Below are 18564 nucleotides of genomic sequence, written 5' to 3'. Positions count from 1 at the left end.
ATTCATGGTGGTTAAGTCCATTAATGGCTATTAGCCAAGACAGGTAAGGAATGGTGTCCCTAGCCTCTATCTGACAGAGGATGGAGATGGATGGCAGGAGAAAGATCACTTGATCATTGCCTGTTAGGTTCACTCCCTCTGGGGCACCTGGCATTGGCCACTGTCGGTAGACAGGATACTGGGCTAGATGGACCTTTGGTCTGACCCGGTACGGTCTTTTTTATGTTCTTATGTTATTCAACAGCATATTTAATTTACAAAGATATTTTTTTTTAAAATTCAGTTGCAGCTTTCTCAAAGACTCAACAAACAAAAGGCTGGACATAACATGAAAATAAATCAAAACTAAACAGTAAATGAAAAGGTACACACAATGCAAACCTCATTATCAGACTATATCAGTGAATATTTCTGGATGCAATATTATTGCCTTTCAGTTATTTCAGTGTCTGGATGCTCTTCCAATTGTCCTTTAAGAAAAATAGTATTTTTATAATTCCCAAACCCACTGTTTTATCACCCAAGCCATCCTGATCTCATCTAGTCTAGTAATTTAAAGAGCTGTAAACTTTAACTTCTTACTTGGATGCATTTTTCATAGTATTGTGCAAAGGACTTTCAATTTTGGATTGTGAAACATATGATCTTACCCTGACTCTCAAGTGACCATGACTGGAAAGTTCTGACTCAGTTTGTTCTCTAGACTTGCTGAAGTGATTCACAGATCTTTTAGTGCTTCAGACAATTTGTTAGAAACAAATTAGCATCATTATCCTTGCCATTTATACCTACTATTTTCATAGCACCTCTGGTGTGTGGAGAGCTGTAAAGGCAAGTATCAAGGTGTTTGGACCCTAACATTATACCCAAAGTATATTATTAAAATAAAAGGACAGAATACATGAAGAGTGCTAGGGGATTACTACAGTTAATGAATCTTTCAGGGCAGGCTGCATAGTTGCACATAAGGATAAACAGACTAAAGCCTGGTTGCACTGTCGATACCTGGTTAGGAGTTTTTGTTAACTGGTATTTTTATTGTAAAGAAATGAATTACATCTCCGTGGAAAAACTGGGATTTAACAGGCTGTGTGGTAGAAGGCAGCTTTAAAGAGATGTCGGGGGGTGGAGGAATTACTGAATATTTTGCTTATGTATTTTCTTTGCTTTTATTTTAGTTTGCAAGTATGCCTGCCACAAGAAATGTGAAGCAAAGGTAAGCACCTTCCAGATATTCATTTCTCTGCTTGATAATAGTCTCCATTTATTTGAAGTTTGGTAGACATTAAGACTATCAGTTAATCAAAATAAGAGGATTGCTTAATCAGATGCTCAGCTGTTAAGAAATCATTAATCGCTTTCACTTCTAAAAATTCCTTCCTGTTATTTTGTCTTGTATTTGTTGCTTAACAGCTTGATCCCACACCACTGAAATCAGGAATTTTACCTTTGACCTCAATGGGAACAGGATAGTGATCTCACTTCATACATCTCCATTTAATTGTGGATGAACTTACATAATATCTTATGGTAGCTTTAGTTTGATCAGAGAGAGATCTTATTAATAATTCTCCCATTGAAGCCAATGAGTGTTTTGCCATTTACTTCAATAGGGTACAGCATCTTATCCTTTATAGTCAAAGCATCAGCGGTTTCAGTACCTTACTCCTCCCACAAGGGGGCATGGTTCAAGTAGAAAACTGCTTTCTAACAGGATTGATTATAAGCTACAGAGTTCCACAGCTAAGGAGGAAACATGCCCAGTAAACCAGGTACATTCTGCTGTTGTGTGTCAAAATGCAGAAGTGATGGGTGCTTTAGAAATGTCAAAGATAGAAATATAGATGAAGAGACAAATAGAAGTTCCATTGGCAGCGCAAAGATTTGAGTGTAGGAACAGTAATGAAGATGTTAAGCCCTAGTGTCTCCTCCCCCCGCCCCTCCCAAGTCAAGGGGCAATATCCTCTTTCCATCACTGCCACTTAATTTATCTCCAAATATACAATGTCACTAGCTTTAATTTTTCTTTCTGGCTTTAATCCTGTGCTCACCTTGAAGAGGTTTTTTTTTAATTATTTTATTAAACTAAATATATTCACCCACACTGATGTTTCCAAAACCCAGAGTGAGCTTTTTGTTTCATTGTTAAATCTGGCACTAAAAGCAGATGGTGAACGTCAACAGAACATCAAGACAGCATAATCCAACATGGTTGAAAAAGGGCTGTTTTTCATTAGTTTTGGATGGCAGGGGACTAATCTAATTTTGAAGGGCAAAAAGGGAAAAGAAAAATGCACACCAAGGTGCCACGTGCTTACATAATCCTAAAATGTCTTTGTATGAGGAGCAAATTAATAATCAACACATTCACCCTTTGGGTTTTCATACAGAGAACACCTGTAAAGATCAAAAACATTTTTATTTTATTATTACTATGATTGTAGTAGAAGGATTTTATGTGTACATAATTATACCTTTGCTCAAAAGTGTTGCTTTAGAAATTTTGCTAAGGGCTAAAACTTGGCATACTGTAAAGTACTATTAAAATTGTAAGAAACTGACATCTGGAAGGAAATTCACATTTAAGGATGACACTCAGAACTTCCCCCCTGCCTCCATTCTTAAGTACATAGCAGGAAAAATTAGATTAAAAACCAGGGTGTTATGCCATTCTATGGTATGTTCTGCTTTGATGTTTGTAAGCAAGGATATTATTGAACATATAAAATGTGCTCCACTATTTAGACAGGTCAACATCAGTGACAGATGAAGTTGCCATTTACTAGTATTAATTTGGTTTAACATTACAGTACTTAAACTTTAAAAAAAATTATTTCATTGCTGAAGGATTTATGTCATATTAATGTAGTGTTTTCCTGAAGATTATTATTAATGAGAAGTGAATGAAACATCAAACATTTGACATATTTCCCCTACAGCATGATTCTTAATACAAACTTCCATTTTGCACCTCCTTTGCTGCCTTTTTTTTTTTTTGGCGCAGTCTGGTTAGTTTTATGGATTAAAATAATTCTGCAAATTAGCCCTGCTAAGACATTTTCATATTTGCAGAGATGTCCTGTAAAATGAATTGCCATAAGGAAATACAAGATATACTAAACCACCATTGAGTTAGTGTGATCCCATCAGATTAAGCTGAGGAGGGCTGGGTTAAGTTAGTGCTTGGATAGTAGACTTTCAAGCAACACAGGTATTACAGTAAGTAGTAACAATGATTCAGTAGGTGTCATGTTCCCTTCTGAGTGCTGTGCTGCTGAAGGTGTCATCTTCAAATGACATAGAAAATTGATGTTCTGAATATTACACATTTTTCAGATTAATAAGGGAAGTTTTCAAAGTTAGATGCCCAACTCACATTGACTTTCAAAGGCCATTAGGTGCCCAACTGTTATTTGTGCCTTTGGAAATCTCTGCCAGTGTCACATGTCACAGAAATGCAAAGTGTGATTCCTGCTGCTGCTATTTCAAATGAAATAGACAAGTACAAAAAAAAAAAATCAGTATTAGTATAAGTCTGCAACTAAACTATTATTACTGAGCAACTACACGTTGTAACCTCAGAAGTAGTTGGATTTCAGTGATGGATAAATGGATCGTTGTGTATAGTCTCTGATCCTGCAGATCCTTCCTCCTGAAGACCTCTGTAGGAGTCCATTGACTTCAGTGGGACTCTGCATGAACGTAAGCATTCACCCGTGAAGATATGATTGCATGATCAGGGTAATAACCTAGATGCCTGGGTTAAAATATATTATATAATAGTAATGGGCTTCAAAAATGCTAATCACAGCTGGATATGTAACTCCCTTGGTGCTACCTTAGCTTATCTGTTTTGGGAGTACCCCTCTAACAACCTTCTTTTCAATAGAAAAACATACCACAAGATTTAAAACATCAGTTAAGTTAATCAGGAGTAAATTGCATGGGAAAGGAGTGCATGCGGGCAGACCCAGTTGTATTTTTCTTATGATTGAATCTGTTTTGAAGACAGTAATGTATGCGCACATCAGGGGTCTGATCAAAAGCCCATTGAAGACAATGGAACCTGTGTGAAATTACTGTTATAAGTGGCTCAAGCTACACAGCATCTTACTGAACCTAATCATGTTTAAAAAAAAAAAAACCCACTTAAAAACAGAACAAAGCATTCACCAGTAAATTAATGAAAATTGGCATTGTGATGTTGTCAGAGAATTTCATTTCATCAGTGGTATTTTTGGTATCTGAACAGTCAGAATCATTCCTTGAAGTGGAGTAGATGCAGTTGTGCCATACAGCCCACATTTGCTGAGACTGTAACTATCTGAGGAAAGGAGTAAGTGCCCAATCCTGATTCCACTTACATTACCAGCAGTTTTGACATTAACTTCATTAGAAATATAATCTGGCTCTATCATTTTACCAAGGGAAGAGTAAAGTATAGGTGACAGGAAGGCACAGAAAATACCTTGGTATGGAAAACTAAGGTTTGAGAGCAACATTTTGGAATGGAATGTCTGGACTAGTCTCTTAGATTGGGAGATCTCTCATTGAAGATCCATCTCCCATTGAAGATTTTGTGCAAATCATCAGCTGTTATAAATTGCCATAACTCCATGGAAATCAATGGTGTGATGACAGTTTACACCAGCTGAGGATCTGTCCCCTCTACCCACTGCCCCCCTCCCCTCATAGACCAATGTCACTCTAAGTTGAGTTGCAATTTTTGCATGTTACAAAGTGTTGAACTTACGTTGGGCTTTAGTTTCACTATATCCAAATTAACTCTAAACAAGTTCCACAGTAGCTATAAAGTTATTAAGTACACAACATTGAGTACAAAATAACAAATGCAAGTAAGCACTGAAATAAGCTTACTAGAACATAAAGGACCAACTGAAATACATGACCCTGAAACTGCAAAAGATGTAAGTGAGCTGTGATTAGATTATCGTAATTTTAGCCTACCAGATTCAGTGCATCTTACTTCATTCTAAAATAGATATTGTAACACATGAAATGATACAGAATAAGGCAAGCACATGATGTTGATCCCAATACTAAAATGTCTGAGCTGTAAATGCCAAGCTAAAAAAAATTCTTCTCTGTTTAATGTAGCAAAGAAAAACAAATGTAGGAGGGAGTTTAATGGTTGTCTGTATATAAAATCTTAAGTGATATATGCATATCTGTCAAGTTACTATTTTCAGTTCAGCTCTGAAGATAGGAGATGAGGGCATTAATGGAAATTAAGTATCCACAAATTCAGAACAGATGGCAGGAAGCACTTTTTCATACAGAAAGCAGCAAATATGTGGATTGATCTCCCAGACAAGTTTGTTAAGACAAAAAACAGTGTGGTTACTCAGGACTCAAGCAATTTAATACTGTCCTGGGGGGAAAGGGAGCACCAAAAAGGACTCCTCCATGATTAGTCAAGTAGCTTGTTTTCAAAAATTGCATATGTTCCTGAAGTTAACCTTGTGGAAATCTATTATAACCTGTCTGTTTATGAAAAAAATTCTCTCTCTCTCCACAAATAGAGCATCTTTCAACTGCAGATCTCAAGTGAACACAGGCATGTGGGGACACTTGGCTTTAGACATGATACAGCTTAATTTGATAGGTCATATTGGTTCAGATCTTAGAGACCCTATAGAGTAAATGATACCCTTCCGATTGCACAAGTGACCCACAAGGTATGTACAGCTTTGCCAACAAAACACATGGAAACAAGAATGCCACTCTGGAGTACTCCTCAGGGACAGCAGTGCACACCAGTCACTTAGCCAGCAAGATGTGGGACTGGTTTACAAGAAAGAAGGTGGGTCGAGGGAAGATCAATCTACATGGCATGCTCTTGCAAATTTGCACAAAAGTTCATGTTGCTTGGGCTTTAGGCAAGAAAAGCTTAAAGCTGCTTCAGGCACCATTAACTCATACAATAGAAGAAGTGGGCCATGGAGTTTGTACTATTATTGATTACATGTGCTGCAGCAGGTGTGATGGCTGCATGACATCTGCTTGCATATCACTCAGGACATGCTGATTTTCCTCCTCCGGCCATTATTGTTCATTTGTGCTTTCGCCACTGCTCAGCTGGGTACTTGTGCTTTCTATCAAACTGTTTCTCTTTCCAATTTTCCTTACTACCAAGCAAGGAGGCTCTGGTGAAAATCCTTTGCTACCTTAGAAACTTTTTGAATGGGGTTAGAGGGATGAGTTTGCTGACTAACAATGGTGGCACCATTTCTGATCAGCCCAGGTACACATAAGTGTGAAGTTACTTATGGCTCATCTCATGTACGATTTAATGTTCAGTTGTGTCTGCAACAGGATGTTTTTAGAATTAACCACAACCTCCTAACTTGCTATTTTATCCTATAGTTTAACACTATTATTTTTTAATGAGAATAGCTCCTGCTATTTATATACTTTCAGGTATTTTCATGGGGGTGGGTTATTTTTTTGGGAGGGGGAGATGAGGGAAAGAATTAGCTCTATGAAGAAGTATCCACTACCAATATATATACTGTATATTAAAGCTGGCTCTATTAAAGTCCCTTTATTGTGTACAGTCTGAAAGAGCCTCATATTCAGTTCCTATCCAGAGAACATATTCTGCTGCTTTTACTGTACACATCCTGTTTAATTAGGATAATTAGACTCTTATATTGCCTCAGTCTATACATGTTTAACTTGGAAGTGGTTCCAGATGGCTATCTGTTCAGATATACATAGTGAATTAGTTTGCCACAGATGCAGAAGCTAGGCTCAGTAGTGCCTAGGGTGACCAGATGTCCCGATTTTATAGGGACAGTCCTGATATTTGGGGCTTTTTCTTATATAGGTGCCTATTACCCCCCACCCCCGTCCCAATTTTTCACACTTGCCATCTGGTCACCCTAGTAGTGCCCCAAAACTCTATTCTGGGTTTTTATCTTCCGTTCCCTTTGTTTCTCTTCAGTGTTGTATTGTGGGAGCATTTCTTCTCTCTGGCAGAGATGTAGGAATATTTATTTGTCCCAGAGAGGCCAGGAGCCTTTTATCCAACCCTCCATTCTGGAACACCATTTTCTTTTCTGCTCCTTTCTCCCTCACACTCTCACTTGTGCATATATGTAGTACAGAGCTGAAGATACTTGAAAGGTCTCTTCTAGTAGCACTGACTAGACAACCCTGTACCCTTTAGAGACTAAGAATCTGTTTTCTAACTTGTGTTGTCCTTATAAGTGGGAACTCCTAAATAACCATGAACCTTAGAAGGTGTGTTTGATCCTGATTCACTTAAGCATGTGTTTAAATCTCATTTACATGAATGGGACTTAAGTACTTGCATAAAGTTAAGCTCATGCTCAAGTGCTCTGCTGAATCTGGGTCTTAGTAGTGTGTACTAAGAACCAACTTTCAGGTGAACTCCTGAACTCTTGGAAAGCCACGCCTATGTCCTTCACTAAAAGCTGGAAAAATTGTGTTTTGACTTAGTCCCGAAGACCTTTTCATTTTTGGTTCTTTGCCAGTTCCACATTATGTTTCAATGACACAAACATTATACACATGCAGATGGTTTTATAGCTTCTCAAGTACTTTGAGTTAGATTAGTTTATTTTAATTGTACAGGGATTCAACTGTACGTGCCTTCCCTTTTTTCCTCTATTCAGGAAGCCATCTACACATCTCAGTGGAGTGCTGATTAAATCAAAGCTCTGGGATTTGGTATTAATGACTTAAGATCCTTATTCAGACTAATTTCCTGAGCTGTAGCAAGGAACTTTGCCATAGCCAAAGCCAGACCAAACAATGTATTACTCCCAAACCTTTCGGTTTATTTTTCCTTTCCAGAAATGTTAAATCTACACTCTATATGCATCCGAAGAAGTGGGTTGTAGCCCACGAAAGCTTATGCTCTAATAAATTTGCTAGTCTCTAAGGTGCCACAAGTACTCCTGTTCTTTTTAAATCTATACTGTGAGTCTGACTCCTTCTGAAACAAGCCATCAAAAAATCATAGAAGTTAAACATTCAGAATCCCACTTGACACTCTTGTCAAAGGTCGCATTTTTCTAATAGATTTTTTTCAGGGTTATTTATTTCGGAAAACATTATTCTTCCTTTGACCCTTCCTTTCCTTTTTCTCTGTTTATGCTGGTGACTAAAGGGAGTTTGAAGAAGGCCTTGTTTTCTGCCCCTGATCCCTAGGGACCTTATGTTCTGTTTTCACTTGATAAACCCTTTAATGACCCAGGAAAGACACAGGGTTTTTTGGTTTGTTTGGGGGTGAGGGTTTGAGAGAGAGAAAAAAGTTACTGGAAATGGAAATAGACAAACAGAAAATATGTAGCATGAATTAAAATAAAACCAGCATGAACACCACAATGCAGGGAAAAGAAAGCAGTACAAATAGTAAAATAAAGATTTCTGTTTGGGTATTACACCCTGCTGTACCCTAGAATAGCAATCCAAAAAAAAAAAAACCACACAAAAAAAGAGAAAAGAAAAATGCTGCATGACACGCAGTTAGGTTGTCAATCAAAACATATAATAACCATGAACTGGTTAGGTCAGCAGCAGTGTGCATAAAACATGATAATAGTCCGAATGGCAGATATGTAGCAGCGGGCCCTGATTAGTTGCCCACACCCAGCAGTGTGTACACACATATGCACACGCAGCCTTGAACAGGAACACTGAGTCCAGAGAGCAGGAACCAGGAAACAAAAACAGGAACAGGGAGGAGGAAGGCAACAAACACACCAGTCATCACATTGTGTTGGATCTGCTGTTGTAAATTCAAATTGCTTTACTATTGCAATTAAAGAATTGCTTAAGATAAAGCTAGAAGAATATGGGAGGGATTTTTCTAAAGAGTGAGTGATTTAGGAGTACAAATCCCATTGATTGTCATTGACTTTCAAAGGGACTTGTGGTCCTAAATCACTTAGGTAGGGGGGGCTTGTGTTAGTTATTGCCCCTTCCTGGCACTTTTTGGAGCCAGGTGGAAAGATCCTGCTTTGCTGCTTGTGCAGGGATGAGGTGGCTCCTGATTCTCTCTTTTCCCCTACCATCCTTGTCAGAGCACCTGAGCAACACAGAGCAGGATTTATCCCTTAGATTATCTTCATGAAATTACATAAAAATACCAAAGTAACCTTAAATAGTTCCTAGCAAGTGGTTGGTAGATCTCTTCCCCCCCCCCCCCCCCCCGTAGTGTATTTATATACATACACAAACACTGGAACTCTTATGAAAAAAATTACTTCTCTCTAAACAAAAGTTTTCTATAATGCACTATAATTTACTGTACCCAACATAGCCACTATAACTCTTTCAAAGAATTATAATCTTCGATTTATCTTAACCATAAACAATTAACTGTAATGTTAATGCATGTTCCACAGCATAATTTGCACAGACTAGGTAACTATCAAGAATAAACTGGATTCTTACTGTTCTAATATTAAGATTAGTTTTATTTAACGTGTGGTTGTTTGTGTATTTGCAGGTCTTTTCTCCCAACTTAAAAAAAGTATAAATAGAAATGTTGTATACAAGTATCTTACTTTTTGTCATCTTTTGCCTTCAGAAATATGAATCTGTATTTCTTTTTCTTCATACTGTTAAGCTTCCTGTTTCAACCCACAGTCTGGATTAAATCCTGTTCTCAGATGCACACATTTGGCTCCAATTGACTTCAGTAGAACCTTTGCATATGCAATTATCTTCTCCTGGTAGACTTTATCCTTTATCTCTGCTCTGTGCAACAATCCAGGGATGTGGTTATACTTGTTCTGCATTTTCATGAATTTCTCAAACAGAAAGTGTCAGATAAAGCTGAAAACTGGCTACTATCTATTCCAGGTAACATATTACCTAGCTATAGTATATTATATATCCTAGTTGACTATTATACTTATTTGTTCATTGGTGAAGCACACAATGGGGGAACTCCTCTCTAGCCTTCCATTATTGTTGTGATGAAGGGTTTTTACTTTGGTATTATTGCCTAAAGAAGGGGATTGGAAAAATAAATTTAGCTTAATCCATCTCGTTAGTATAGTAGGTTACCTCAGGAAGGAAAAGTTAAGGGGAAAAGTTATTAACAGTAGGTACAATTGAGCTGTGGGCTAGACTGCCAAAAGAGGTGGTTGACGCACCTTACACTTCAGATACTCAAGAAGAGATAAGATCAGGTCTAATGGGATCATGGTCTGGGTTTCAGAGATGATCCTAAATTCACTGAATAGATGGATACCTTTGGAAGATTATATTAGTTTTGTCTGTGTTCAGATTGTTTTCAGTGATCTGGGAAACCACATCCATTTTGCTTACATTTATCACATGTAGTCTTGTAAGCAGTGGCAGAATTGGCCCAGTACGTTCCTATGGGCGGTATATTATTTGGAAATAGAAATAAGTGTGGTGTCTTGAATGCCCCTGTGTTGATAAATTTTGATTTTTTAATAGTGAGTGCAGAGTACATTTTCCCCTTTTATATATGTACTGCTCCTGTCAATGTTAATAGCAGTCATAGAATGTATGCGGAAAAAGGAGAAGGTAGTTCTTTCTTGGATGTTTAAACAAGTATAAAAGCAGGATAGACTCTGGTATAAAAGCTTTTATGCTCAAATGACACCATATGTTGCTTCTCAGAAAGAAGGCCACTACTCTAATGACAATAGTCAAATGCCAGTTTTAACTAAAAGCTTTCTAACCTTGTTTCATAGTTTAGATTTAGTATTATTTCACAATTTAGAGTTCTTCCCACGTCAAATTTCAGGTAATTGTGCTGAGCACAGCAAAGATGATTCTTTTCTGGAAGAGACATTTTAAAACACCAGTAATTTGAACTTGAAGATTCAAACTAAACAATCCTTTCAATATACCCTCACCGAGTTTTAACTGTCATTAATTTATTACTGTTTTAAAATAACTTTTCTTTAAGAGCTGGTTAAACTGAAAATAAATTTGGTTTAGCCTCATTTGAACTGTAAAGATGGTCAGTGTTTTCATTTACTCCATGTATGCAATTGTTATCAGGTCAGATTAAAGCTATTAACAGTAGAATTGTGTGAAACATGGAGGTTTTGTGTCTCAAAGATGGGTGTGACATTTTCCTTTGTTTTCAATACTCGTGGGTTCAGCCCCTTCTTTTGCCTATGCTACACTTTTTAGGTTTGGGGTTAGAATGAATCCAAAACTCAAATGAAGGCTTGCCCAAAGCTGTTAAGTGAAAGCCACATGAAACTGACTTTTGAATGGTCTCAACAGGAATCCATCAATCAGAACAAGTTCAATGAGGTTTACAAACTTTAAAGGCTTTTACCCATGGTTTGGAGTTTATTACCAAATATAAAACCAGGTTAGTATTGAATGGTTTGGGGATTGAGCAAGAAATTATGCTTATTTCTTATCAGGCATAAACTCCGAGGATTACAAAATTTTACCCCAGCTGTAAATGGTTTTTGGATTTTGCAGTGCTGTCTCTAGAAGTGATTCTGAAAAGTAATACTAGATTTCACTATCTGCAAAATATTTTGTCCTCCATTAGATTTAATGTCATTCTAATGAACTGTTCTGGTTGAACACAAACTGTCGGCAATAGAGTGACAATGATTTGAAATGGCTTTCTATGGGCATAAAGACTGCATTGTTAAATGACCAGATATGCCATGCTGGGATTGTACATTGGACAGTCAGTTGCTGTGCTTTCCTCAGATTGAAAAAAAAATGTAAAGCAGAGAGTTTTAATCTCACTTTTTAAGACAGTAGATGGCTGTTTTATGTAAAAGCCTAACTGGTAAGTGTACAATTTCTCAGCTTTTTATCAGCAAAAAACGCCTTCCTAAATCCCATAGCTGGGGAGAAAAGAGTCTTAACTGCATGGTTTCTTTTTTATTCATGTAAATTCAAGTGTATTACTTGAATGTACTTTTCTCCAACATGAAGGATTTGCCGTCAACACCTACACATTTTCTCTGTCTGAAAACTGCTTTCTTTTTGGTGAATTAGAGGAGGATCTCCTCCTTGACCCTTCTGTTTTCTGCCCTACTCTAATCCACTCTGTATAGACATGGGAGAACTAACACAGGCTTCCCTCATGAAGCAGGAATCCTTTATCACAGGGAAAAAGAGAATTTGTCAACCTTATAAAGGGCATCACGTGGGATCAAAGAGGGCACGAATAATGCATTTCACACTGTTGTTGCCTGGAACAATCACTTAGGGCATGTTATAACCCATGTCACATTTGAATCCTGGTTTCTAGAGATGAATAACGTGGAGCTCTCTGCCACCCACTCCCTTTGCCTTTTTTTTTGTTTGTTTGTTTTTTTTTTTTTTTAAGAGCGGCTTGCTCTTACAGCACACTTATAGCTTTACTCATGAGTTTTTATTACCATTCTTAAGGCCAAAGAGAGAACCTCAGCTTCTTGAAGAGCAATGGTGACAGTAATTGGGCAATTGCCCTTGTGAAAATCATCCTATAGTTATCTGCAGCAATAGACCCTATCGTATGGTAAGCTGTAGCATTTGGACCATTACCGTGTTATATTGTAGACTTTTTTTTAAAAAAAGGTGAACATAACAAGCTACTGGGGGACTCCATCACAACCTGGACAATGTTCTGGTTAGGGCATGAGGTTGAGAGCTGAGGGACTTGAAACACTCAAACAGTCCAAATAACTTTCAGAATTATATTGCGTGGGAATGTCTTACCACTTTCATGAAAGGGAATCAAAGCAGTACTCTAAAGAAAACATGAGTAATGACATTGTTGGGAAGTACTGGCAGACAAAGAATACTGCACGTGTATGAAGCTATAAATACACATGCAGTGATTTCAATAAACTGCATGAGAATTACAGCTTGTAAGATTTGCGTTATCAGAAGCCTGAGCTGTACATTTAGCCTTATCAGTGTTTACTTGTACTCTTCTACATCGTAATACAGGATTTTAATAATAATTTTATATACTTTTTACTAATTTTTTTTCTAAAGGGCTGCTCCCCTTATCCTCCCAGTGTTTTAAGTGTCACACAAAAATGTAAAAATATAGTACAGTTAAAACATGTGAATACAGTGAAAACAAACCATGTTTATGGAGAAAACCATTTAAAAAAAATACATATCCATAACCCTCTGTCCCAAACCCTCCTATGTCTCTTGTGACATTCACATTCTTTTGAAAAGCTTAAGGAGTTAAAAACTGACACATTTAAACATATAAAGCTTAATGCCAAGACTTTCATGGGATGCAGCATTGTTGGATGCTGAGATTATGACACTGGAAACGACTGAGTTAACCGACAAACTTCTGCCCTTTTTATACTACAATCCTGATGTCACACCATTTTTCAGCCATATTACTTTAGGCTGTGAACTCATTTCATAAAATGAGCAACACCTGAATCAGGATCCTCCATGGTGTTGGAGAGAGTAGTGTTGGTAACTTAGTACAGGACATGCTTCCTTCTGAGCCCATTAGTGCTGCAGCACTAGTGAAGGGGAGATCATTGGGATGAGATGTAAAACTTTAGAAATGGGGCCTGATTGCACATAGTCATTAGTTCTCCCATAGCATTCTTCTCAAGAGCAGCAATGTTAGCACTGGTTTCCATACTCATGGAGTATGAACAACTATTTTTATTTCCCTCTAATGCCTGGTTCAGTTTCAACTGAATAATTATTCTTTGCTTCCTTTCTTAAACTGTTAATCAGCTATTGCATTCTACCCCAGAGATGGCTGCATTTCAATGATGGGGGATTTTAGTCCTCAATCTTGCAAACTGATCCATGCTAAGAGCCACTGAAGACAGTGGGACCACCCAAAGAAATGAAAAGTTCTGTACAAATTGTGACAAAGTTCCTCCTCTATCTTAGTGGGTCCTGCACTTATTGGTAGATTTTCTTGCCTCAGAGATTCACCATATGGGTTGGGGAACAGCCCAGAGACCTTCCCCTCTGGCAGAACCCACAGTCCAGGTCAAATTGGGAGGTTTGGGGGGGAACCTGGGCCCACCCTCTACTCCGGGTTCCAGCCCAGGGCCCTGTGGACTGCAGCTGTCTATAGTGCCTCCTGTAATAGCTGCATGAGGGCTACAACTCCCTGGGCTACTTCCCCATGGCCTCCTCCCAATACCTTCCTTATTCTCACCACAGGACCGTCCTCCTGGTGTCTGATAACACTTGTGCTCCTCAGTCCTCCAGCAGCACACCCACACCCTCACCCTCTCAGCTCCTTGCGCCTCTTGCTCCCAGCTCCTCACACTCACACCACAAACTGAAGTGAGCTCCTTTTTAAAACCCAGGTGCCCCGATTAGCCTGCTTTAATTGATTCTAGCAGCTTCTTCTTAACTGGCTCCAGGTGTCCTAATTAACCTGCCTGCCTTAACTGGTTCTAGCAGGTTCCTGATTACTCTAGTGCAGCCCCTGCTCTGGTCAGTCAGGGAACAGTAAACTACTCATCCAGTGACCAGTATATTTGCCCTCTACCAGACTCCTGTACCCCACTGGTCTGGGGCTGTCACAAAATATAAGGCTTTATGATGTATGTTACAGGATATAGTATTTTCAATGACATTGAATTGAATGACATTCAATGAAATTTTCATTTAATTCTATTAGGGACATTAACACAGGTACTGTGTACATAACATCACATCTCAACAAAAAGGACAAGTCAGAGATTTATAGAGTCCCTTATACAGTAGATGCTGTATTGTAATAGGAAGATTGTAATAATATCTAGTTTTTTATGGCAGGTAAAAATAATAAATAAAGACTCATAGCTCAATGTAAGTCTGAACTTTTAACTTATGACCTGCAACAGAGGATGAAAGCTGTCTCTGTAAATACCATTTAGAGTTTGCTTAAACACATATTTCTTTTCCTCTCATCTGGAATGATCAATTCTGTCATATATCAGATTTGGTCATTTAAACCACTGCTTCATAACAGGTGGACCCAGGACAGTTCTAAGTTCATCCCCAGTACATAATAAATATTTGTTTGCTCCATCAAATCAGTTGTACAATATTTTATAGTGATGGGAGTAGGCAAAACATTTTAGGACTATTTTTTCAGCAGGTCTCTAAAAATGCCTCTTCAAAATTTCTTGGGGCACATGTGCACTCACACAAAACCCCAGTATTTCTGTCCTCACACCAGGGAATTTTATGCGCAAAGGCTGATCTGCAAATTAAAAGAATATACTTAGAATTTTTCTGTGTCTGTTTTTGTAAGTCCCATGTAAAGGTGACCTTTTAATAACTATAGAAACCAATGATGGAAGAACTTAAGCTTTGGCAGTGCTGTCTGGGGAAGCAGCCTACGTTTCAAAGCCCTGATCCAATTCCAGGTGGAAGACAATGGCAGTCTCTTCACCTGTTCTCGTGTCCAAGTTGATCTATAAACTAGATGGGAAGGGCAAGAAAAGCTCCTTCACATGTTCTGTGGAAGCTGAAGGAGAGAACTATCATGGAACAGACTGGGCATCCTTCCTTGCATTGTTGGCTGGGAAGATCAGAAGAGTTGTCTTTGTTGATGAGCATTCCTGCATCAGAGTAGATGGAACAGAGTAGATGAAGGGACCTGCTGCTACCAGCCCAGAATAGAGTTACTTTTTTGTGCCTATGTTGTAACTGTGAGTTCAGCAGGTGCGTGCATAAGTGAGAATTTTGCTCCAACTCTTTCAAGTATAGAAATAATAGGTTTTACCTAAAGTTATCAAGCTGGGCATTCATTTTTCTTTTCTGGCTCCAGTTCAACATGGCACTTAAGCACATGCCCAAGTTTAAACATGTACATAGTTGCATTGAAGTCAATGAGACCTCTTGCCTTGTTTGAAGTGTGACATGCATTTAAGTATGTTGCTGAATCAGGGCTTCTCACTCTATGCCATTTTTTGTTACATTGTTGGCAGAAATTGGCGGTAATTTTAAGAGAGTAAAATAATTTAACAATGTCAGTGCTGCTGAATTCACTGCACAGGTAGGGGCGAACACAGTTCCAGTCTTGTCCAACCTATTTGGTACATCAATGGTTTGGAATAAAAGAATCATAGAATTATAGGGTTGCATAGGACCTCAAGAGGTCATCAAGTCCAGCCCTCTGCAACTGAGGCAGGATCAAACAAACCTAGAAGAATGCTGACATTCTAGGGCAACACGGTGACTGTAACAGAGCCCAGCAAAAAGTGATTAATTTAGAAATGATACCAACAATATTATTCAGTCAGTGCTTCAGTCCTTCTGCTCAGCATTTCTTTTCTGTGTCCCCCACTCCTCCCGTAAAGATTGCATTTGAAACAGAGTCACCTGACTATAATGAGAATTAAAATGTGCTGAGGTAAATATTGATGCAAGGTAAAAGTGTAGGACCAGTGTCACTGGGTGCTCTACTCACTGCTAAGGGTGCCTCTATCTGGCTACATCTGGGGATTAGCTGTGCCAGTGCAACAACCCTCCTGCAGTTGTTCACTCTGTCACTCTCCCCATCTTGCTTGCTTGTGACTTGACTGCTCCCACTTCATGGCTTGGACCTCCGGCCAGGTCAGAGTAGTCCTTCGCTTCTGGGGTATCAGTCTCTCAAGACTCACTGTCCCAGGCAGTCATTCCTCTCACTGCCCCTTAATGGTGCCACTGCCCGGTGACTGTTAGTGGATATGTCAGATATGCACATAGAGGAGTTCTCCATGCACAGAACATTGTTGTTTGTATTAGAAAAGCCTTTAGAGGCCAGTATCACGCTTGGGGCCCTATGGTGCTAAGTGCTATGCGAACACATACTGAGACACAGCTCCTGCCCCAGAGTTTATAATCTGAGAGACAGAGTGGAAGGGGGAACAGAGCCACAGAGAGGTGACATGACAAACAACAGGTCGCTGCCAGAGTTATGAGTAGAACTAAGGTCTCCTTAATCTCAATTCAATGCTCTATCCATCAGACCATGCTGTCTTCCCTTCCCTATGTGAACAGGGGGAGTGGCTCAGTCACCTTCTTGGCATCGCCCCTCCCACTTGGGTTTGATGGAGACTCTCTGTGAGGTTCAAGGTGGGAAGGGCCAGGGGATGCATGTCATCTCTCCACCATCTGTGTAGGCCTTACCTGGAAAGGAACTTATCCTTAGGCTGTGTTGTATTCCCTTTTCTGCATAACCCAAGGAGGGCCCCCTGAGCAGCCACAGCTGGAACCATGTCACCAAGGAGCCTGGATGTGGGTCAGGCTGCATCTTTTTCTGAATGGGGTAAATCCTGTTCCCTGATTGAGTAGTGGGGGGAACTTCCACAAGGAGATCCTCACAGGGATTTTTCTCCCCAGAACATCCCACCTTCCTTAGATTTCTACTCTGGAGGAATAGTTTGGCACAGAAGCTTTTAAAGGTAAATCTTTCCATATAGTAAACAGACTGTCATCAAAGGCACAAACCCCTTTTTTTACTGTCATTCTCTTCACAATAAAAATATAGGAATGGGGAAGTGTGGAGTTGGAGGATATAAGTAAAAACAAAACAAAAATCTCATCTCTGAAAGTGTTTTGTAAATTGGAAGCACCAGGTTGTGGATCTGATGGTGAACAGACTACATCTGGTGTATATTATGAGGAAGGGTGTTTTAACAGATTATTTATGTGGCCAATATTGCAGTGCTATTGAACCCCCACCTGTTTTAAAGTATTTCTATACCATGCCAATGGAAGAGACTTAAATGACAGCACCCCTTTGATGTTGTCCATGGGGACTGAACCCAGGATTTCTGAGTCTTAATGTATGTATCTCTCTACTGCCCGACATAAAGAACCGAAGATCAATAGTTCATAGGTTGCAGCAGACTCGTATATACGGTATTTAGAACTAGCCACTAGAGGCGGGGGGGAAGCAACCCTGTGTAAGGTTAGGTTACAACAGCAAAATAGTGATGAATGTACTTGGAAGCCAAGCATAAGACTTCTGTCAACAAGGGGAGTACAGCATACCTGCCTATGATGGAAAATTGAAAAGCATAGCATTTTCCCTTTGGCTGGAGTTCTCCTATCTCCTCTCTGATTTCCCTCTCCCATTAAAAGTACAATTAATCATTTTATATTTTTAACATATCAAATCAGGAAAATAATCTGTTACTGATTTTAAGTGAGTTATGAGACAAGTGAGGGTCCAGGTTCCAAAAACTATTTTCACTGCGGTCTATCATGGCAGGACTGATTCCTCCTTAAATTCTTTTGATGCCACTTTCATAGTTGTGCCCACTGCAGCAATGGCAGTTGTGGCATTGATGTCCCTCACTGATATTGTAGCAACAAAAGTACTGAGATTTTGGAAGTAGACCTGAAAGCCTGGGAAATCTCCCCAAAGTCTGAGTGTCAGGCTAAAATCCTGAGATAAGACAGGTCCGATGTACATCTGGTTTGTTTTCTCTCAAGAAAATTCAGTGTGTACTTGTATTTTATTCCCTTGAGGGAGGAAAACTTCCATGGAACCATTTCCCTCCTTCTTTCCAGAGCCCCTTCTGGTAGTGTGTAAGATCTGTTTGACTTTGTAAATGAAGCATGTTTTCTCATGGGGATTATACC

At 39.0% G+C, this 18564-nt stretch overlaps 1 protein-coding gene across 8 annotated transcripts in view; it reads left to right on the top strand.

The window, feature by feature from the left end:
• Nucleotides 1-18564, top strand: part of TNS3 (tensin 3) — a 423008-nt gene that overhangs the window by 180137 nt on the left and 224307 nt on the right. For all 8 annotated transcript variants that reach the window (XM_034761310.1, XM_034761305.1, XM_034761304.1 and 5 more), the window contains one exon: nt 1179-1216. Coding sequence is in view for 5 of the 8 variants with exons in the window: in XM_034761305.1 (XP_034617196.1) it covers nt 1179-1216 (38 nt within the window). In the remaining 3 variants the exon portion in view is untranslated. The remainder of the gene's footprint in view (nt 1-1178; nt 1217-18564) is intronic.

The sequence above is a fragment of the Trachemys scripta genome, chromosome 2, assembly GCF_013100865.1.
Source record: "Trachemys scripta elegans isolate TJP31775 chromosome 2, CAS_Tse_1.0, whole genome shotgun sequence".
Taxonomy (NCBI): Eukaryota; Metazoa; Chordata; order Testudines; family Emydidae; genus Trachemys; species Trachemys scripta.
The sequence above is the reverse complement of the archived record's forward strand: the minus strand, read 5'-3'. Positions and strand labels throughout refer to the sequence as shown.